Consider the following 23,164-nt stretch of genomic DNA (forward strand, 5'->3'; position numbering starts at 1 on the left):
GAGAGATTGTCTCCGTACAGAGTGCTTGTAATAAACAGCTGACAGCCAATAACTGGAGCAGGAAAAGGAGGGCGGAGCTTCCTAGCAGAGAGGATGACCCAGGAAGAAAGAAGAAGCGGGAGATTCAGAGAGATTCAGAGTGGACATGGAGGGAACAGACACGGACCATAGTGGAGTAAAAAGGTATGGATCTAGCCATGTGGCAAGATAGTTGGGTTAAGTTAGGTGAGCTAGATGGGAGAATGCACCAGCAAAATGCCTAAGCTTTAAATTATATTAAAAGATTCTTCATCATTTATACTGCTGGCAGGTCCTGCTATAGAAGTTGACTATTACCACATTAAATTATGCCATATTAAAATATGACTTACCGTATTAAATTATTCTATTTGTCATGTGTTGGCAGATTGGGTTGAGATGTGATTTCTGTTACATCTGTGCTGGGTGTGTATAATACATGTAAAACTACTTACATGAGAAAGATCAAAGGCTATTCCTTTATTCCTTCTCCCCCCCCCCTTTTTGAGACAGATGTCTCACTACTTTGTAGACCTAGATAGCTTGGGACTCACTATTTAGGCCAGTCTGGCCTGGACCTCACAGAGATCTGTTCTATCTCTTCATAGCACCCCCTATAAGTACTAGTATTAAAGGTTTACACCTCCATGGCCAGACATCTGCTTTACTGTATTTAAATTTTTTATTTTCAACTATTACAAGTTAAAACCATGGTTAGCTCATGGACTATATAGAAATATGTAGTCCATGACTATATGGACAAACTATATATATATGTCAGGCAATATTTGACCTTAAAAGTTGCCCTCTGACCTCCACACTTGTACCTGTGCCTGTGTATGCTGATATAAAACACAAATACAAACAGACACACACACACACACACACACACACACACACACACACTGCGGCTACTACTGATGATGATGAATTTAAAAACATGAAGAGGCCAAATATTTTACCTTTAATTCCAGCATTTGGGAGGCAGAAGCAGGTGCTCCAGGCCAACTGGGTCTACAGAGTGAGTCAGTACCTAGTTCAAGGTTTCTAGGGCTAAGGGTGTAACTCAGTGGTAGAGTACCTACATATCCGTTTAGTCCCAGCATAAAAGAAAAACAATACCAGAAAAAAATTCCGGAAACTCTGTGTTATTTATACCATTTTTTTGAGAGTACATGTGTGTGTAGGCTTGTGTGAGGGGATATCTACTGTCTTCTTTACTCTCACTTAGCTTTTGAGAGAGGGTCTGTTTTCTTTTAAAGATTTATTTATTTTTATTTTATGTGCATTGGTGTTTTGCCCAGATGTCTGTCTGTCTGTTTGAGGGTTCCATATCTCCTGGAACTGGAGTTACAGACAGTTGTGAGCTGCCATGTGGGTGCTGGAATCTGAACTTGGGTCCTCTGGAAGGGCCATAACAGATCTCAACCCCTGAACCACCTCTCCAGATCCCACTCCATTTTTTTTTTTTTAAAAAGAAACTAGAAACAGGTAAAATTACCTTTAACATTGCTTTATTCAATTCCATACAGCGAAAATATCATAGTTTCAATTTTATCAATATAAAAAGTATTAATGAGATCACTTTTTTTCAACTCAGTCTTTTTCTTTGGAATCCTGGGGTATACCTAACATTCATGGTACAATTTGTCCTAGTCACTTTACAAGATCTCAGTAGCTACAGGTGGTTGGAGGCTACCATAGCAACCGAGCTGGCCCACAACAGTGTTTCTAAACCTCAGTTTGCATCAATAGGAAGGCAGTTAACATACACACTGCTGGGCCACATCTCCACAGTTTCTCATTTACTAAGTCTCGGTGGGGCCCAAGCCCCTGAATTTCTAACCCATTTCCCATGTGGTGCTGATGCTGTTGGTCTAAGGTCGCCTGTTGTAAATTGTTCATCTAGAAACTGGGGAACCAAAACAAACAATATGCGGGATGAGGGGTGAGCTGTGTGCCAGGGCACAAGCATGAGTGTCAGAGGATAGCTTGCGGGAGGTTGCTTTCTCCTTATGGCACGTGGGTCCCGGAGCTGGAACTCAGCTCTCTGGTTGCGGCAGCAAGTGCCAGTGTCCTTTGGTAGTTGCTTACCCTGTGGGAGGCCCTGGGTCTGATTCCCAGCACTGCCAGAGAACGTTGTATAACAGTGAGATGTCACTACCCGTTTAATCACATTTCTAAAGCCAAAGGACGTACAGTGCCAAGTGTTGGCGAGAGTCTAGAACAGCCGCCATTTTTGTTCGCTGCTAGAGAGAAAATAAAATGGTATACTTTGGTAGAGTCTGACAACACTGTCATTTTCCACACGGTGTAGCAATTGCGGGCCTTGGTGTCTCGTCACGTGACTTTAAAGCCTGTGACTACAAAACCCAAACACTGATGCTCATAGCAGCGTGATTCAAAACTGTCAAACTTACCCTTTGGTAGGTTAGAGGATAGCGCGTGGAACATCGGGACCGGAGTGCAGAGTGTTAAACAGAAGCAAGCAAGAGGCGTGCGGGTGCACAGCTTTGATCCCGGCACTCGGAGGCGGAGCAGGTGGATCTCAGTGGGCTCCAGGCCAGTCAAGACCACGGAAGATGCGGGAAAGTGTGTGCCATGGTCATGGCTCTGTGGCCTACCACCTTCAAAAGCCAACCTGTAGCCAACGGGGCCCAGTGCAAGAGAAACTGGAGTGGGATAATGAAGTGCCTGAAAGCTTTACATGGAAGATTCAGGCTTGGATCCCGTGAAGGAGCAAAACTCAAATCTGTGAGGGCGGCTGGTGTGGTGTCCAGCCGGTCTTGAGGGTTTTCACAATCAGTTGTCAAATAAATGTTCAGGTTTCGAAACCCGAAGGGGGGGGAAATCTATATAGGAAGCCATGAAAAGGCACCGAAGACTCTCCGGAGCGTAGAACCAAGGGAAAGGTGCCAATCTGCAAAGGCCAAATATTGTATAATTCGAGGTGATGTTCTGGAAAGGCCAAAGCTATGAATACAGTAAAGAGATCAGGGGTTTCCAGGGGCATGTCGGGAGGCATCATGTATTCATTAGTGACAGATAGGTGGGACGGGAATTTATTTGTTTATTTATTTTTTCTTTTTTTTCTGGAGCTGAGGACCGAACCCAGGGCCTTGCACTTGCTAGGCAAGCGCTCTACCACTGAGCTAAATCCCCAACCCCTTATTTGTTTATTAAAATAATTATGCTGTGTGAATGTGTATCTGTGTTGGCATGTGCACATGTGCAGGCGCCTGGGAAGGCCAGAGGGCAGCGGATTCCCTGGAGCTGGAGTTACAGGAGGTTGTGAACCACCTGACAAAGGATTGGAGCTAAATCCGAGTCCTCTCACAAGAGCTGTCCATACTCTCTCCAGCCCAACATGAGACTCTCTCTCTTTTTTTTTTTTTTAAGATTTATTTATTTATTTATTTATTTATTCATTTAATGTATAGGGGTACCCTGTAGCTGTCTTCAGACACACCAGATCCCATTACAGATGGTTGTGAGCCACCATGTGGTTGCTAGGAATTGAACTCAGGACCTCTGGCAGAGCAGTCGGAGCTCTTAACCGCTGAGCTATTTCTCCAGCCCGAGACTCTTTTTAAGACAGTGAAAATATTTCATCCGTTACCTCAGCCAGGGACACACGTCATCCCACGGAAATGACCGCAGCATGAGTGAACGCTATGTGGATGGCAGTGGGAAGGATGAATCAAGGTGATCCATTGGTTGTCAGCAGTGTAGCACTCTGAGGCAGGACACTGATGTTGGGGGAGGCCGCATGTGTAGGAGTGGAGGCCCAAGGAAACGCTCTTTACTTTCAGTTTTTCCAAAACCTCTAGAAATGAAAATCTATTTAAAGAAGAAGAATCCAAACCGTGAGCTGGGCATTAGTAGCACTCGCCGTTAATCCCAGTACTCCAGTGGCAGAAGCAGGTGGGTCTCTGTGAGTTCGAGGCCAGCCTGGCTTACCAATTGAGTTCCAGGGTAGCCAGGGCCACACAGAGAAAGGTGGTCTTAAAAAACAAACAAACAAACAAACAAACAAAACCAAAGCAAAGAAAGAATAAAGTACTAAATCATCAAACCAGATTAGCAACGGGACTCCAGACCAGTAAGTAGCTAGAAATCATTCTCATTCTGTCCCCTTGGAGCAGAAGTCAACAGGGTCGTTTTCCCAGGTTCTTGGAGAATCTGACACAAGGAGCTGGTGCCGACCTTAAAGAAGCTGTAAGCTTTTGTGTCTGAACAAGTATCTATGGACTTTGATTATGCTGCTTATGTTTCCTTTCTCAGATGTGTGAACATGTTTGTGTGTATGTAGATGTACATATATATGCTGGTGTGTGTTATATGACAAAACTTGCTGGGGAGATGCAACACACACATCTACTTACCACAGATAGGGAACTCCTAACAGACCAAAGTACCAATACCACCAAAGTCCAACTTGCCAAACCAATGAGCTTTATTGGGGTTATTTACAGGAGTATGAGGGGTTCCTTACAGGAGCAGAAATTATTTGCAGAGAGCTGATTCACCAAGGACCACCCCAGTATGTGTGACAGCTCACAAAGCTGGGAATGTGGGGCACACAATGAAGCTTGTGGGCAGCTAAACAAGTTCAAAATGTCCAGTGATCCACCTGTACACCCCCAGTACTGGGATTACACATTTATCATGCCTGGATTTTTGTCGTGGGTTCTGGGGATGAGACTCAGGTTTTCACACTTGAAGGCAAGTAGTTTACTATCACCCCGATCCCGAATCTCTTTTTCTAGTTGTGTTTGTGTGTGTGCCCATTTGTATGTGTTGGAGGCCAGAGTTTGAGACGGTGTATTTCCTCTGTCATTCCCCATCTTGAGTGATAGATAGTTGTGATCTGATAAAAGTGTCAGGTTTACGTGGGCCAGTAAACTCAGCTCCCTAGTCGACTTCCATTAGTGCCGAGTTAAATGAACATTGCTTAATCCGGTGCGTCTCAAATTTTGACCTTAAGTGCAAACACCCTAAAATGCCTGTGCTTACTCCTTTAATATTTCGGTCCCCGGCCCCCTCCCCGTGCCCCGCCATGTTCGCGCGTACACACATTTTGAGGATTGCCTGGGGATGGACTTTGCATTTTATTTAAAGACCATCATACCCCTAACCAGATTGCCTATGTCGACATCTTGTAAGGTCCCTGGAATAGCTTTAAAACAACGAACATTTAAAAAAAGAAAATTCAGCGTGAAGTTTGTTTAAAAAGCCATATTCACATTTAATAGTCAAAATACCTTCACCCTAAAGGAGACCTGAGCCGAGGACAGAGGGCAGTTTTTGCCACTTGGCTCTTACAAGAGTTTCGTTTCTTCGCCCTCTGAAAAAAGCTACAACAGTCTATTGGGCTGGAGGCTCTGTGGAATTCTGGGAACTAGGGGCGGAGAACAAGACACAAAACGCAGATGTTGGCCTAGGGTGCGGGGCAGAGGGCCTTCAGGTCGTCGCCAGTTGCTGTGCAAATTCTCTAATCTTCCAAGCACTGCTACCTAACCAGTAGGCTCGCGCCTCCTATCAGCCAATCAGCAGGCAGGTGCTCGTCCATTCCGGCCAATCCCGAGCGAGCTTACTTTGGGCGGGAAAGTCTCCGAAGTGGCCTGAGCAAGCCTAGAGCGAAGTCGGCTAACTGCTCCCTCTTAGCCTTGTCTCTGGGGGGGGAGGGGGGGTAACAGACCCTGGAGGCCGTTGCCCATTGGCTGGGCAGCGGGCCAATGAGGGGTGCGAGATGAGGGGTGACGGGCCTCCTGGGCGTAGGTGGGGCGGGGCGCCGGCGTCCGGTGCCTAGTCGCGAGCCACGGGTCGCAATGTAACGGCCTCTTCTCTGTCGCACCCTCTCGGCTTGGCCCCCCACCCACAGACCGGCTCCAGGCAGCGCCGACGGCGGCTGCGACAGCGGTGGGGTGCGGGCTGAGGGAGCTGGGCCTCGACGTCCTCCCTCATCCCCGTACCCCAGGAGCTGTAGCTAGTCCAGGAGGAGCTGGGGGGCCCCCATGGAGGTGAGCGGCGGAGACACCTGCCGGCCCCGTCACCCCCAAGGCCTGAGGGAGGGACCTGAGGTAACTGGCGGGGGGCTTCGAGGATGGCGACCCGGGAGAGACGCTGAGGAGCAGGCGCGTCCGTCTGCACGCTTCTTTAAGGAGGCCGGGGGTGGTGGTGGTGGTGGTGGTGGTGGTGTCGGGGACAGGGGAGATTGCGGGTCACGGGTGGGAAGCCCGGACGTGTCGACCGGCCGAGTCGCGAGTGGGGAAGGGGGAGGTCCTCTGGGCGAGGGTTGACCTCACCGAAGCCTCCATAGCGGAGCCACCACCTCTGTCAGCCTGTCGAGGCGCTCTGGCGCCGAGGCGTCTGTCAGGGCCGTCGAGGGCCGCGTCTCAGAGCTGGTGCGCAGTGGGGAGGAGGGCTTGAGGAGGAAATGGGGTCGGGAAGGACCGAAGGAGGGACCCCAAATTAGTGTCCCCTAAGGATGTGCAGTTAGACGGCCCCGGCTGCAGCCCTGCCCTCACAGTGCTCCGGGATGACCTCGCGTTTCCTTGTTCTGAGCAGCCGAAGGTGGCGTTCCGTGGAAGTGCGAATCGTTGCTGGAACCTCAGCGTCGACACCAGCAGTAGATTATCTGATGTGTTCAACAGCATGATGCTGACCGGCTCCACGTCCTTCTATGATTGCTACAAGTCGCAGGTCCATTAACAAATTCTACACTTTGCTCGCCCCTCCCATCCCCCCCCCAGCTTCCTTTGTAGCCTCCCCGCCCCCGATGCCCTAACGCAAACCCAGGACCAGCTCCAGTCACATACTTGTTGAAAAAATTCCAGTCAGAATTAGAAACTGGAGAAAACATAGGATTATTATTATTACTATTATTATTATTATCTAGCTCTATATGACACCAAGTCTTTTAAATTATACTTTTATGGGGGAGGGGGCACGGAAACGTGTCATGGCAAACAGGTGGAGATCAGAGGACTTTTCAGTTCTCAACGTCCACCATGTTGAACGCGGGTCCTCAGGATTAAACTAGGGTCCTCGGGATCAGCAGCAGCAAGCACCCTGCCGCTATCTGTCTGGTCCAGTAGAAAGCATTTTAGAGTTTGCATAATACACACTTGCATTTGAACATGAGAAAAATTTCTAATTAAAAAAAAAATTTAAGCCCCACGGTGGTGCATGCCTGCAATCCCAGCACTTGGGAGGCAAAGGCAGGCGGATCTCTGAGTTCCAGGCCAGCCTGGTCTACAGAGGGAATTCCAGGACAGTCAGGGCTACATAGAGAAACCCTGTTTCGAAAAAAACGGAAAAAAACTCTTTTATATTCGTGGTGGTTTTGCCAGCATGTATGTCTGTGCACCACCTCTGGAGACCCTAAGAGGGCGTTGCGAGCCGCCATTGAACTTTGATCCTTCCGAAGAACAGCCAGTGCTCTTAACCACTGTGCAACCTCTCCAGCCCTCCAAGAAAAGATTTTTCATTGGCTCATTCTCATCCTGTCCACAGTATATAACATGTCAGTAAAACTTCATTTAACAAGAAAATTGTTTAGCAAGACTAGATTATATTGTTTTAAGCATGTATTATAATACTTTTTTTAGTTTTTTGTTTGTTTGTTTTGTTTTTGTTTTCTTTTTTTTCGGAGCTGGGGACCGAACCCAGCCAGGGACTTGCGCTTGCCTAGCAAGCTGATCTAAATCCCAAACCCCTTTTTAGTTTTTTTTTTTTTTTTTTTTTTTATTTACAACACTTGATAATTTAAAGGTAAAATTTTTTTATATTTTTATTTTCTTTACAGTGTCTTTAATTACATGCTACTGTCTACCTCACTAAAACTTTGTTTGGTTTGGGGTTTTGGCTTGTTTGTTTTTTTCTGGCTACTCAGGTCACGGTTTCATTTCTCTGGCGTAGCCCTCTCTGTTCTGGAATTGACTCTAGACCAGGGTGACCTCCAACTCAGAGATCTGCCTCTGCCTCCTAAGTGCTGGGATTAAAGGTATGAACCACCAGGTCTGGCAAGACACTTTTTTTTTTTTTTAAATCAGGCATAGAATAAAGTTTTAAAAAGTGTGTATGACTGTTTTGCCTGCATGTTTTTCTGTGCACCATGTTTGCCTGTGGAGGACAGACGAGGCAATACCCCTGAAACTGGAGTTAGATTGTTGAAAGCCATCATTTGGGTGCTGGGAGTTGAACCTGGATCCTCTCCCAAGAGCAGCAAGTACTCTTACCTTGTTGAGCCATCTCTCTTGCCCCCTGCAAATTCTATTTGAAAAATTTTAAGCAGGTCATCAACATTGATATATTTCTAGTCATAACAGTACATAGGAATAACGTATATCTACTGTACAGGTTGAGAAATTGAAGTTTGATTTATCCCTCATACAGAACCCAAATCTATCTGTCCAACCTTCCTTCCTTCCTTCCTTCCTTCCTTCCTTCCTTCCTTCCTTCCTTCCTTCCTTCCTTCCTAACAGTTTCATATAACCCAAGCTGGCCTTTAACTCACTATTTAGCTGAACATGATGATGAACTTTTGATTTTCCTGCTTTCACTTCTGTAGAGTTGAGATAACAGTTGTGGCCACCACCAGGCTAAGGGATGCTTGGTTTGAATTCAAGTTTTGTATATGCTAAACAAGCACTCTGACAAGTGAGGTACATCCCCAATTCCTGAAATCCAGATCTTTTCACTCCCTAGACCAGACATCTCTGCTATTGCTTGTAGTATTTCTCCTAAAATTTACTTGGAACTAATTCCATTTATTTTTTGTATATAAAGTACATAAGCATCATAATTAACATTTATCCAAATATTTATATATTACCAAACTTTTATATAAATATTTTAACAGAAAAGTATCCATATATTTCTCATCATATTATTTTAGTTGATTGTTTTATCAAAAAATACATAGTTGGCGGGGGGGTGGTGGTGGTGTCGCTTAGTTGGTAGAATGCTTGTCTAACATGCACAAAGCTCTGAGTATGATCCTAGCATTGCATAAACTCGGTATGGTGATACCAACCTATTATCGTAGTGCTAGGAAGGTAAGGGGAGAACGATCAGAAATTCAAGGTCATCTTTAGATTTTGAGACAGGATCTTATACTGACCAAGCTGGTCTTGAACTTGCCTTATACCTGAAACAAACCTTTAACTAATTCTCCTGCCTCTATCTTGTAAGTACTGGGATTGCAGTTGAGTGCTGTCACACCTGGTTCCTTGTATTTCCTTCTAATTATAGTAATAGCTTTAATTTCTCAAAAGAGATGACAATATTTATCTTTATATTTTTCAATATCTCTTAGAAACACAAAAGTTTAAAATTTGTGAAAAAGGCCCTGATTAGGAGTAAGATTTTGAGTTTTAGGTTAATATTGTCATGTATTTGCTGAGTAACTTATTGCCTTGTATTTTTGTTTTGTTTTATTTTTTAATGATGATAGATAGTCAAGTGTTCTGCCACTGAACTATATTTTCAGACTCCCAGTTTCTTTGTTTTTAAAATAGAAAAGCCAAGTGGGGCTCTGTCTGTAATCCTAGTGTTTGGGAATCTGAGGCAGGAGGATTGCTGTGAAATCAAGGCCAGCTTGGGCTATCAAATGAGTTCTAAATCAGCCTGAAATACAGAGCAGGACCCTGTCTGAACAACAACAAAGAGATAATACTCATTTTCTAAGTTGACTAAATAAAATAATATTTGTGGAATTTCTAGAAAAATTAAAAAGTTTTACACTGTATGTTTTTCATTGAATAAATTTTCTAAAGCTGGGCATGGTGGCGCACTCCTAAAATAGTAACATTTGAACGAGAGACCAACAGGAGTTCAGAAATTTTAGGCCATTCCTGTAAGTTTAAGGCCAGCCTGTACTACATGAGGTGCTGTGTTGAAGGAATATCTTATGTCTGTATGGATGTGGCACCTGTCAATAATAAATTTGATGGCCTATGGCTTAGGAAGGAAATAGGAAGTGGGACCATCCATGAGGCAGATAGAATTCTGGGACAGAGCCAGGTGTGAGATTGACCCAGAAAGACATGACAAAACATCCACGTGGTACTTAAGAGCAGTAACCAGCCATATGGCAGAATACGTAGACCAGAATAAATGGGTTATAGGAAGTTATAATCTAGTTATAAAAGAGCCTAGCTATATGGCCAAGGTATATGTAAATATATTTTGAGTATGAGTCTCATTTCTGGGAGCATGGGGCAGAGAGGAAGAAACAGAACAAACTTCTACAATCCTGTCTAAGAAAAAGTAAATTTTGTGTATATTTTACTTAAAATAATGCCACCAGTATCCATACAAAGTCTTCTGTTTCAAGTATTAAAACTATAGCAATTACAGCTATCAGTAAGTTTTTGCAAAGAGAGACCTAAGGGAATGATGTCTACTTCTATTATTTTTAACTTAAAATAACCTTTACATTAAAATTTTTACTGTGTTATGATGTGTATGCATGAGTATAAGTGCACACAGAGAGGTCAGAGGACAATTTTTGGAGTTTTTCTCATCCATTGTGGGTTCCAGGGATAGAACGCAGGACATCAGGCATTTAAGGGCAAGCACTTTAACCCTCTGAGCCATCTCCTTGCTCCTAACTTTATGAATTAAAAAAGATTACATTTATTATTTTGGGGGGTGGGAGACAGGGCACTTGGGTCTGTGGCACGTGTGGAGATCCAAGGACAACTTGAAGGAGTTGGCGCTCCTACCATTTGGGTCCTGGGCATGTAAACTCAGGTCATTAGACTTGGTGGCGAGAACCTTTACTCACTGAGCAGTTTCATTGGCTGATCCCTTTTTTCCTAATATAAAGGAGCTGTTAATACGGGCTTGATATATCTCTAACAAAAACTCTAGATCTGATCAATAACTTTTTGTACATGAAAATTTACTGCAACAAAAACATCTTCATTTGTTTATATTTGTCATAGTTGCTTCAGCTTCCGTGCTGGAACAGAGCTGAGGAATTACAGCAGATGTAATGTCCCACAGATGTTTGTATTCTGGCTTTTGACAGAGTTCTTGAGTAGCTACTCCAACTCCTAACACCTGCATTATCTGTTTTCTTACTATTTTGCTAATACTCTCTAATAAATGAAAGTTTGATTTCGCTAATGTAGACATTTTTTAAAATTTTAGAATGAAGACAATGTAGACCTAAGGCAGACCTGCACTCCACTCTCCTCATCAGCAGAGTATGCAAGCTCTATAGACTCCTCACTCTTCTATGCACCATGGTCTACTTACGGAGATGATATTAAACAACCTTCTAGTTCTCAGATCAGTGTAAAGAACAGGTAAATCAATACATTTCTCAGGTTCGATGAGTTTTTAAAGTTTGATTTCACAGGGATCAAAGTATATTAGATTTCTATCTTTCTATTTTAATGCTGCTGGATTATAATTTTATGTTAATCAAAGTTCTAAGAAAGCATAAATTAGGCAATTATTTGTATATAATTTTTACTTAATGTTTTAGACAGGTTGGCTTCATATTTGTTACCTCTTGAGTGCTGGATCTGCAGTAGTACATAGGTCTCAACTTTCTTTTAAAATGTTTTTGGAATATTTTATGTGCAGAGGTGTTTTGGTTGCGTGTATGTCTGTGTACCACATGCCTGTCTGTTGCCTATGGAAGTCAGATGGGTTTTGAATCCCCTGAAACTGGAATTAATGGTTGGTTGTGAGTCACCACTTGGGTGCTGGTAACTGAACCTGCATCCTCTACAAGAGCACAGTTCTTGGGTCCCAAATCTCAGGAGTCTTAAGTTGTTCTTTCTAAAGATAACATTTTAAATTTTTTAAAAAAAAGTATGTGTATGTCTGTGTCTGTGTGTGTGCCTGTGTTAAGGACAACTTGAGGAAGCTGGTTCTCTTCTTATATGTTATGTCTCAGGGATAGAACTCAGGTCATTAGGCTTGGTGGTAAGTGCTTAGAACCTGCTGAAGTATCTTGCCAATTCTAAACATAATTAAGTTTAAAATGTTTGGATCTAGAGGACTGAAGAGATAGCTCAGCGGTTAAGAGCGCTGTCTGCTTTTCCAGAAGTCCTGAGTTCAGTTTCCAGCAATATCTATGATGGGATCTGAGTTCCTCTTCTGGCATGCAGTCATATATGCAGATATAGCATTCATACACAAATAAAATTAAAATGTTTAGACCTATTTATCCAATTTTAAGTGTTCACTAATTTTTTATAATGTACAGAAAACAAGATTTTATGCAACATGAAATATTTTAAAATATTTTCTCTCCTGCAAACAGTAAGAGCTTACTGAATGTCAAGTATTCTCTTACCTGGGGAAAATAGAATTAATACAGTAAATATTATTCTTGTGTTTATAATCTTATAGTAAAGCAAATAATGACAATCTGCAAGGGAGGATTTAAAAAGAGAATGGGGCTGTGTATAAACAAAACATCACAAGAAAGCTGTTGGGAACAGCAGCTTACTTGGGTGATGTTTACAATTGTTTTAGTCACATACAAGGGAGCTATTAGTGGAGGCTTGATGTATGTTTAATAAGGAAACATTTGTTGAGTCCTACTAATAAAAAACACTGAAAATTAAAAATTATGGGTAATATTAGATTATATAATACACAATTTTCCAAAAATGACTGAAGTTGACAGATGCAATTGAAAAAATTCAGTCTGGGCACACTCCTTCAATGCCAGCTTTGAGAGGCAGAGATATGCAAATCTATGTGAATTAAAGGTCATTCTGGTCTACATCATGAGTTCCAGGACAGCTAAAGCTATATATAGTAAGTCCCTGTCTCAAAACAAGAAAGCACAAAAACCTCAAACTTTACAGAAATGTGTATTAAAGAAAAGTAAAACTTTACTTTGACCACTGTCTCTTCTCCTACAATGATAATTATTAATGGTTTGACAAATATTAGATTGAAAAATTTCTAGATCTTATATAGAAAGAAAATTTCATATTGAATCTTTAATGAGCTAACACTGTATAGTGGAAAAATATTAGACTTGATGGTATTCAGTTTGTTCAATGTATAGTTTGGTAAGTCATATACCCTTGTAAAATACAATTTTAATACTTCTTACAATTATACATTCAACAGATAACTAAATGACTACTAATATTGACCTTTCTCAATTATTTCCAAACTATTGCAACAATCTGAAGTGTTGGAAAGAAAATAAGAAAAAATGATCTTGAATGTTGTTTCAGACAGGTTACCTAAGCTGGCTTCAAACAACTCAGGTTTTTGTTTGTTTGTTTGTTTGTTTGTTTCTTTTCTTTTTTTCGGAGCTGGGGACCGAACCCAGGGCCTTGTGCTTGCTAGGCAAGCGCTCTACCACTGAGCTAAATCCCCAACCCCTCAACTCAGTTTTAATGTTTGTTTGACTGATTTTTTGCTTTTTGAGACTGGGTCTCTACATAATTCTGACCATCATGAAATTTACTATGTAGACCAGGCTGGCCTTGAACTCTGAGATGCATCTATCTCTGCCCCTCTGCCTTTCAAGTGCTGGGATTAAGGGAATGTACCACCAAACCTGGCTAATTTGTTGTTGTTGTTTGGTTAGTTTTGTTTGTTTTTCAAGGCAAGGTTTTTCTTTGTGACAGCCATGGCTGTCCTAGAGCTCATTCTGTAAGCTAGACTGGCCTCAAATTCACAGAGATCTGACTGCCTCTGTCTGCTGAGTGCTGGGATTAAACCACCTGGCCTTGTTTTCTTTGTTTTTTTTTTTTTTTGTTGTTGTTGTTGTTTTTGTTTTTGTCTTTGTTTTTGTTTTGTTTAGTTTTCTCTTTTGAAGACAGGATTGCATTGTGTAGCCCTGGCTAGGCTCAAATTTACAGCAATTTTCCTGCCTCAACCTTCTGAGTGCTGGAATTATAGGTGTGTATCACCATGCCTTGCTTAGAAGCTATGCTTTAAAACACCAAACATTACATTTAGGAAAGAATTACTTTTAAAAATAGAAAAAAGTAAAAGATAGCAACTTTCCAAGGGTTTGTGTCTCTTCATGTATTAGACCAGCGGTTCTCAACCTTCCTAATGCTGTGACCCTTTAATGCAGTCCCTCATGTTGTGGTGACCCCAACCATAATAATATTTTTGCTACTTCATAACTGTAATTTTGCTACTGTTATGAGCCTTAATGTAAATATCTGTGTTTTCTGATAGTCTTAGGTGAAACCCTGTGAAAGGGTCAACCAACACTCCAAAGGGGTCATAACTCAAAGGGTTAGAACTGCTGTATCAGATACTGTTAATTGCTGTGTAGCATTTCAGAGATGTGAAACTCTAGCTTAATCACTGCTTGGCAAAGATATAGAGATAGTCCATAAACTACTATATTTAATGAACAACTGTAAAATGGCCACGTTGTCTATAATGTCCATATCACATTTCATCTTTTTTATCCAATATTTAATACAAGGGCCTAAAAGCAACAGCAGTTTCATGGTTGTTTTGGTTTGCTTTCTTTCATCCTTCCCCCTTTTTGTTTTTGTTTATTTTTTGTTTGTTTTTGTGACAGTCTCACTTTGTAGCCTTGGCTGGCTTAGAACTCACTGTGTGGACCATGCTAACCTCAAAGTCATAGATATCTGCCTGCCTCTGCTTCCTGAGTGCTAGCACTGAAGGAGTGTGCTACTATGCCTCTAGCTTTGTTTGGTTTTCAAATAACAAATGAAAAAAGTTGAACACATTTAGAATGATGTATAATTGTACTGGACATGCTTTCAAGTGTGTTACCAAGCATTTCTGTGACATTGTTGGTCAGAAATTTTTATCTTGGTCACATTAAATCAATAGCGTATGTTATAGAGAAATAAGAGGTAAGTATATTTTGTAAACTAGGCATAGGACTTGAAATGAGAAGTCTTTATATATAATAGATAATATACTAAACTAGAAAATGTTCTTGTCTTTTCTTTGTTTGAAAGGATGTATAGAGTCAGTCTATCTTACAGGAAAGATGATAAAGGGAATGGGAATGTAACTTAATGTTAGAGCACTTACCTAGCATGCATGAGGTCCTGGATTTGATCTTTAGCACCACAAAAGAAAAAGGAATAAAAATGAACGAGAATGGAATATGGATGGAGAAATTGATATATTTTAATAAATAAGATAGTTTATGTATGATATTCATTTTTAGGATTCAGACCGAAAGAAATGACTATGGCAGTGAAACAGACTTATATGGACTTGTGTCTAACATTTTGGAAGAACAGGATAAGTCGCAGCCATATTTTGCTGAAGGGTTAGTATATAAGCTTTATGGTGTGTAATAGCTCTTTTAATTGACATATACTAGGTTACCTTGTAGTTTAATATTTATTTGTATTTAACAACGGATCCTAGGACAGTAGGTATTTTCAAATATTTGTTTCTAGGAGCCTTGATTTTGCTGAAGTACTTGACATACAATTGAATGTTCAGTCTAATACTTGCTTAAGAACTTTGATTTGAAAAAAATTCTTGCATAATTCATATGTATTTCCCTTAAGTCCATGAGCCTGAGGTTTGGCTTAAGGAACATAAGTTCTAAGAGGCTTTAAACTTAGACCTTGAAGGATAAAACTCATTGCAGAAATACATATGTATTTTATTCATGTGGTAGAGGCTTTAAAATATTTTAATTGTTTTATTTGGGTGTGGAAGCCATATTACCCAAGTGCCCTATTAATAAGAAAATGTGCCATACATGTGTAACCAATTAAAATACTTTAGTTTCAAAAATATTTTAAGCAAAACACATTTTTTTGTTCATTAGAAATTTTGGTCAAAATATTTTTAATTATATAATATCCTATTCAAAGAAAAAACTATTTGCTTAGTATAAACAATTCACAAAAGACCCTAAAGTTACCCACCTCAGTATCTACATACTTCTAGAAAAGTATGGTGGAGATAATGCATATGGTCATGCGTTGCTTAATGATAGGGACAGGTCTAACAAATGCATCATTACATGGTTTCAGTGTCATGAGAACACAGTAGTTCCCCAAAGCTAAAGGGTAGAGGCCAATCATTCAGTGCACCTCCTTGATGTCAAAGACACAGTAACCATAAAGTGCTTCAAGTGGGTGTACAGGCCAATAATCTCAATTTGGACTGAGGTAGTACAATCCAGAGTTAGAGGCCATCCTTGACTACCTAGAGTGTTTGAAAATTTGAGGTTAACTTTGACTTATAACAAGACCCTGTCTACAAATATACAAGCAAAAGACAAAGAAAGAAATGACAGTGCAATCTCAGATTATACAAGGCTGCTGCTGGTATAATGACCAACTTACAATTAATTTATTTAAAAATAGACAATAAAAACGTACAGGGGCTAGAAAGATGGCTCAGTTGTTAAGAGTATTTGCTCCTCTTCAAAGATCCCAAGCTCATTTTTCAGTACCCATGTGAGAAGGCTCACAACCTTTTCTAGCTCCAGCTCCAGGATATATAATGCCTGTGGCCTCTGAGGAAACTGGACATACATGCACATACCCACATGCAGACATAATTAAAATATACAGTATATACATAGACATAATTAATAATAATAAAAATAAATATAAAAACTTTAAATATACTACAATAAATGTATAAATTAGTAACAGTCATTATCATCACTGAATATTATATATTACACATAGCTGTGTCCTATACTATTAAAGGACTGGCAGTACAGTAATCAAACATAAGTATGTGGCATGCTTTGTGCTATGCCACTAAGGTAAAGGGAATTTTCCAATTCTGCTGGTAATCTTAAAGCACCATCATACATGTGTGGTCACCTGTATTTGGCACACAACTCTTACAGCAGATAGCACATTTCATGATTGCCTTGTTTGGAAACAGTGGTAGTTCATAAATAAGGGTTGGGAAAGATTCGAGAATGGTGAAGTGGGGCAAGAGAATTTGTTTTTATTATTTCCTAATGTTTCCAGAGGAAATAAAGTCTCTAAGACTTAAATTGTAATTAAATATGTTTACTTGTTCTAGGACCTGCTCCTCCAATTTAAAGTCAGTTTGGCCAATGAACACAAGCAGATTTGTAGATCACCATGACCTCTTAACAGAAAACAAAAGGCCAATAGATACATCTATCTCTCAGCAAGCTTTTTATAGTGGTGAATCTGTATCAGCAGTGGAAAAGCAATACTTGCATAATAGTACTCTCACACCACAGCAAAAAATAGATGAACTTTATCATGGATATACTGGTTTAGACCTTGAAGAACAATGGTTGTACCTTTCAAGAAGTGATCATTCTAACTGTTACAATATTCAGACAAATGATACAGTTAAGGCAACTTTCCAAGAATATCCATTTATCAAAAACTGTTTTACACCACAGACTGGTCTGTCTGATATCATGAAAGAATCAGGGATTGATACTTACGCCTACGGAAGAGAGAAAATATGTGCTAAAGGTCTTGAAACACCATTACAGCATAAACGGGCAGAGATATTTCTTTCCCAATTTAATAGATATAATGAAAATGCAGATTATTGTAGATACCCAGAATATGCTCATCCTAATAAGACAAAGCTTAACAAATGTTCAAATTTTAGTGTCCAAGATGGTAAAAAATTAGCCAATGGTACACCCGAAACACCGACTGTGGAAGCAGATGCCTATACGAAGTTATTTCAAGTTAAACCAGCAAATCAGAAAAAAATGGAGGAGACAATACCTGACCAGCAGAATTTTGCATTTCCAAAAACAACACCACATCTGACAGAAAAACAGTTTGCAAAGGAAGCAGCATTTACTGCTGATTTTGGCTTAAAATCAGAATATGGACTAAAGCCTCACACAGCTTGTCCAGCTAATAATGATTTTGCTAATGTCACTGAAAAGCAACAGTTTGCTAAGCCTGATACCCTAAACTCTGAATATTTTAAATCAGTGAATTTATTCTCAAATTCAGCAACATCTTCAGGAGGTATCAGTTTAAACAGACCAACTTGGATGAATGTTCAAACAAAAAACAACCTTCCTATTCCTTATCGAAATCAAGGTAACTTGATGAAATTGAATAGTCATTTAAGCGCAGCTTCAAAAGGTTCTAACCATTCTTCAGATTTTCCCCAACTCTCATCTACAAATTTAACCTCAAATAGCAATTTATTTCAGAAGTATTGCCAAGAAAACCCTTCAGCATTTTCTAGTTTTGATTTTAGTTACAACGGTGCAGAAAGAATTCAATCTGTGAATCACATGGAAGGACTAACAAAAGCTGGAGAAGACAATCTCTTTGAATCAGTTACAGAGAAGAAAATAAAGCAGCTGAATGGATTTTGCGATGGCTGTTCAGCTTCACAGTACGGGGTAATAGAAAATGTAAACAAACATAATTTTCAAGCCAAGCCCCAGAGTGGACATTATGATCCTGAGGACATTCCAAAGCATTTTGATGGCTTGCCTCAAAATACATATCAAGATCTATTAGAGTCACAGGGTCATTTTAATAGCCACAGACAAGGAAGTGGAGACAACAATATTAATAGCCGTGTGAATCGAACACAGGCCTCATGCTTTTCTAATAATTATATGATGGGAGATTTACGACATAATCAGGGTTTTCAACAACTTGGTTCAAATGGGTTTCCCCTAAGATCTACCCACCCATTTGGGCATTCAGTTGTTCCACTGTTGGATTCCTATGATTTGTTTTCTTATGATGACTTAAGCCATTTATATCCTTATTTTAATGATATGATGTATGGTGATAATTCCTTTTCTGGTTTTGTGCCAACTTTTGGATTTCAAAGACCAATTAAAACCCGTAGTGGACCAGCTAGTGAGCTTCATATTCGTCTAGAAGAGTGCTATGAACAATGGAGAGCACTGGAAAAGGAGAGAAAAAAGGTAACCCAGAATTATCCATGTAGAAGTAACAGTATGTTCCATGTGCTTGTCTCTGTTTACTTTGGTTTAAGAGTACTTATTTGGGTTTTTGATACAAGGTTTCTCTGAACAGCTCTGGCTGACATGAATCTCACTCTGTAGACCAGGCTGGCCTCAAACTCAGAGATCCACCTGCCTCTGCCTCCCGAGTGCTGGGATTAAAAGTGTGAGCCTTCATTGCCTAAGAGTATTTCTAGATTTTTCTGTAAATACTGTAAAGTATTTAATTCAATGCTATAAGGACTTAACTAGGTTACTTAAAGATTGAAAGATTAGAGTTTTGAAGTAGTTGTTTTTTTCTCTTTTAAAAGTTCCTATGGAGGTAGATTCTCCTCCTTATTGGGTCACAAAGGTTTGTTTTGTTTTTGTTTTTTTAGTATTAAATTGTTGGAGAGTTTTAAAGTAAATATAATAATAAATATGAGAAAATTTATGGTGCTGTGGTTTATATTGTTATTTTTCTTTTTTCAGTTTTTTACTTTTCTAAGTTAGCATCTAAATGTTGTTTATATTGGTTGCCTTTTGACACCAAGTAACTTGTATTTAAAGGGGAAATTTTTCTATTTCTTAGAGCTGTGAAAAATATCCACAGGTGAATCACGTTTTTAAAATCTAGTCTCTAAAAATTATATTTTACAGACTGAATTAGCCCTTGCCAAGAATTATCCAGGAAAAAAAGTATCCAGTACTAATAATACTCCAATTCCAAGACTGACTTCCAACCCATCTAGAGTTGATCGGTTAATTGTGGATGAACTTCGAGAACAAGCTAGAGTAAGCTGTTAAAACATCTAATAATGAATGGACTTTTAAAAATTACTTGATTAAAAATTTTAAAGAATTCAGCAAGTTAGAGTGGTGAAAGATTTTAATATCACATTTACAGCCAGGTGTGGTAGCATATGTATGAAATCCCAGCATTTGGGAGGTGGAAGCAGGGGGATCAAGATTAAGGCCAGCCTCGGCTATATTAGTGAGTTTGAGGACAGCCTTGGCTCAAAACAAACAAAAACCAGTAAAATCACTTACCTATAGCTGAAAAAAAGCTCTCTTGTGTCTATGTGCATACAGAGGCCAGGTGGACAGTGCAGTTTTCCTCAATTGCTTTTTGCCTTAGTTTTTTGAGATTTATCTAGGCTAGCTTACTAGCTGACTTAGGTACCGTACCTCTTATCTCCTCTTCCTCAGCACTGGGACTATGGGTGGACATAACTGTGACTTTTTTTTGAACATGGGTGCTGAAGATCTGAACTCAGGTTCTGACTGGTATACAAAGGGAGGAAAATACTTGGAACAGACATGTTAATAATTAGTTCCCAGTGATTATTTTATTATTTTACTTACTTGATAGTCACATACCAATAATTAAAAAGTTCTTTAATGTATATTGGTTAAATCTTGAAACATGTTAGGCATATTAAACAGAACTTCCCATACTAATTTAATATACCCAGTGATGTTTTAGCTTTTCATGTGCATGAGAGTGTGTTGTATATGCATACATATGTGTGTGTATTTTACATCTGTGGGCACACATGAGGGTGTACATGATGTATGTGTGTGCACATGCCTGTAGAGGCCAGAGGTTAGTGTTGTTTTCCTTATTCACTGTCCTCCATATATATTGAGGCAGAATCTCTTACTTGAACCCACAACTCGCCAGTTTGGCTAGTATAGCTAGCCAGTTTGCCCAAGGGATCCCGTCCCTGCCTCTGGAACACTGGGATTACACGCAGGCTACCAAGATTACGTGAGTGCTGGGAATCTGAACTCTGGTATTTACGCTTGTGTGGCAAGCACTTTATCCAGTAATCCATCTCCCCAGCCCTGGTACCCTTTTAAAAACTCAATAACAAGAATATTGGGAACTTTCCCGGGACTGGAAATAGTGTAGCTCAGTTGATAGAATGCTTGTCTAGCACACACAAAGCCCCAGCACCACATAAAGCCAGGTATGGTGGGGTACACCTGTAATCACAGCACTTATAATACTTTATATCATTTCAATATAAATTTAAATCTTTATTGTCTGCATTATGGATGCCTTAAAACTAACAGGTGTGGCTGGAGAGGTGGCTCAGAGGTTGAGTGCTTACTGCTCTTCCAAAGAACATGAGTTTGGTTCTCAGTACCCACAGTAGGCTGCAGAACTGCCTAGGACTATCCTCTTCTGGTCTCTTCAGGCAGGCAGGCAGGCACGCACGCACGCACGCACGCACGCACGCACGCACGCACACACGCACACACAAAATCTTAGAAAAAAATCTGTTAGTTTGAATGGTCTATTTCTGATTTCCAAAAACAAAATATTGGAGACCCAAAAGAGGACTTGAGGTTAGGATTGATCAAAAATAGTCTTTTTTTTTTTTTTTTTTTTTTAAAGATTTATTTCACATGTATGAGTACCCTGTTGCTCTCATCAAACACACCAGAAGAGGGCATTGGATCCCATTACAGATGGTTGTGGGCTACCCCTGTGGTTGCTGGGAATTGAACTCAGGACCTCTAGGAGAGCATCGGTCTTAACTACTGAGCCCCACCTCCCTTTTTTCCCCCTCTTTTGAGACAGGGTCTCACAGTGAAGCTCTGGCTGGTCTGGAAATTGCTATGTGGACCAGGCCTCAAATTCATAGAGATCCACCTGCCTCTTTCTCCCAAGTTCTGGGATTAAAGGTGTGTATCAACATGCCCAGCTGACTTTAACTCAAATTCTCCTTTAGGTGATTCTTACTAACAGCACTCTACTTATGGGCTATTGCTTGCCAAAAAACCCAATGTCAGATCTTAGCACTGTCAATAATATGTGTTTGAATATTAGATTTTTTCATTATTCTCAGTAATCAACTATAACTTTTAGAATTAACATATACAAACAAGTATAAAGACTTTCAATTTTTCTTTCCACTTCCATAGTCTTAGGACATAGTAAGCATCCATTTATCTATTGAATGATTATTGTTGCTCTTTACTGTGCTTCATTAAAGACTTGTATGACTTATCAAAATTTAAATGTTTCCCTCAGGTTGTGACTTTACTAGGCAAAATGGAACGTCTTCGAAGTTCTCCCCTTCATGCTAATATCTCTACTGCTCTTGATAGACACTTGGAGTCAATTCACATTGTACAGTCACGTAGAAAGGATGAAATTGTTAATGCTTCAAATCGGCAAAGACAAGGAGTACCTAGGTGCCAAGATGACAGAGGTACAAACATTAACGCTTTTGATACAGTAGGATAATAATTTGAATATTAATAAAATCAGATTCTGGATTAAAAGACTACATTTCTAAAATTAACACTTATCTGAACAAATTAGAAATGATGATCACATTACTTATTCCCAAAGTATATTGTTCTCTTTTGTTAATTTTATGCATTAAATTATAATACTTGTTTTAAGATAATAGTCCTTTTTACCAAATCATTGTTATTGCTATACAGGTCAAAGAAAAAGTAACAATGCTTTTGACTATTTAAAAATACAGAGTATTTCATTACCTTTGCTATCATCATTTTTGTAAAAATAATGTTTGATCATTTGGTAGCAACAGCAGTGAACATCCTAAGATGTAAGGAGGATTTAAGTGAATAATAATAACCCTATTTATTTTACAGATGTTTTTGCTCTTGCTACAGCAATTAAGGAGATGTGTGTAGCTACTCGCAAAGCACGCACCACCCTATGGTGTGCACTGCAGATGACCTTGCCAAAAACAGCAAGTACAGCGGGCCAGGCTGACATGGAAAAGGCTTTTCAAGATCTAGTAAACTGTGAAGATAAAGTCCATGAAAGCATAAATAGTAGCAATCCAATGAACCAGAGAGGTGAAACAAGTAAACATTAAGGAAATGCCAGCAGGAGGAAGAGTTTAAAAGCTGATAAGTAAATGTATCAAGATGTGCTAAAATTTTTAATGAACTTGTCAAACTTTCAGTCCATTAATTTTCTTTCAGATTTAAAGTTAATACTTCAATGAAGTCTAACTTCTATTTAAAAATCTGCTTGGAATGAATCAGATACAGTTTAAAGTGAACTCAAAGGTAAAGTTGATTATTCTAGGAGTTCTGAGTAGTCAAAGATAGCAAGTTTATTTTGTTAAATATCCCCTTACAGCTAAAAATTGCTTAAGTCCATTCTTCAGTGCAGGTAAATGCAAATGTGAAATTCTTCTAGGAGATAGGTTTCATTTAGTTCTGCCTTAGTAAGTATATTCCAAATAATGAGTCTAA

General features: G+C 39.8%; 1 protein-coding gene across 1 annotated transcript; it reads left to right on the forward strand.

The window, feature by feature from the left end:
* Positions 1 to 6,035: 6,035 nt before the first annotated feature.
* Meioc (meiosis specific with coiled-coil domain) lies at positions 6,036 to 22,779 on the forward strand. Its single transcript, XM_032914275.1, has 8 exons — positions 6,036 to 6,101; positions 6,589 to 6,723; positions 11,182 to 11,339; positions 15,182 to 15,286; positions 17,023 to 18,895; positions 19,574 to 19,708; positions 21,957 to 22,137; positions 22,550 to 22,779. Exons 1-8 carry the CDS (start codon positions 6,036 to 6,038, stop codon positions 22,777 to 22,779), a joined length of 2,883 nt encoding a protein of 960 aa, XP_032770166.1.
* The last annotated feature ends 385 nt before the right edge of the window (positions 22,780 to 23,164 follow it).

Source organism: Rattus rattus, chromosome 9, assembly GCF_011064425.1.
Source record: "Rattus rattus isolate New Zealand chromosome 9, Rrattus_CSIRO_v1, whole genome shotgun sequence".
Taxonomy (NCBI): domain Eukaryota; kingdom Metazoa; phylum Chordata; class Mammalia; order Rodentia; family Muridae; genus Rattus; species Rattus rattus.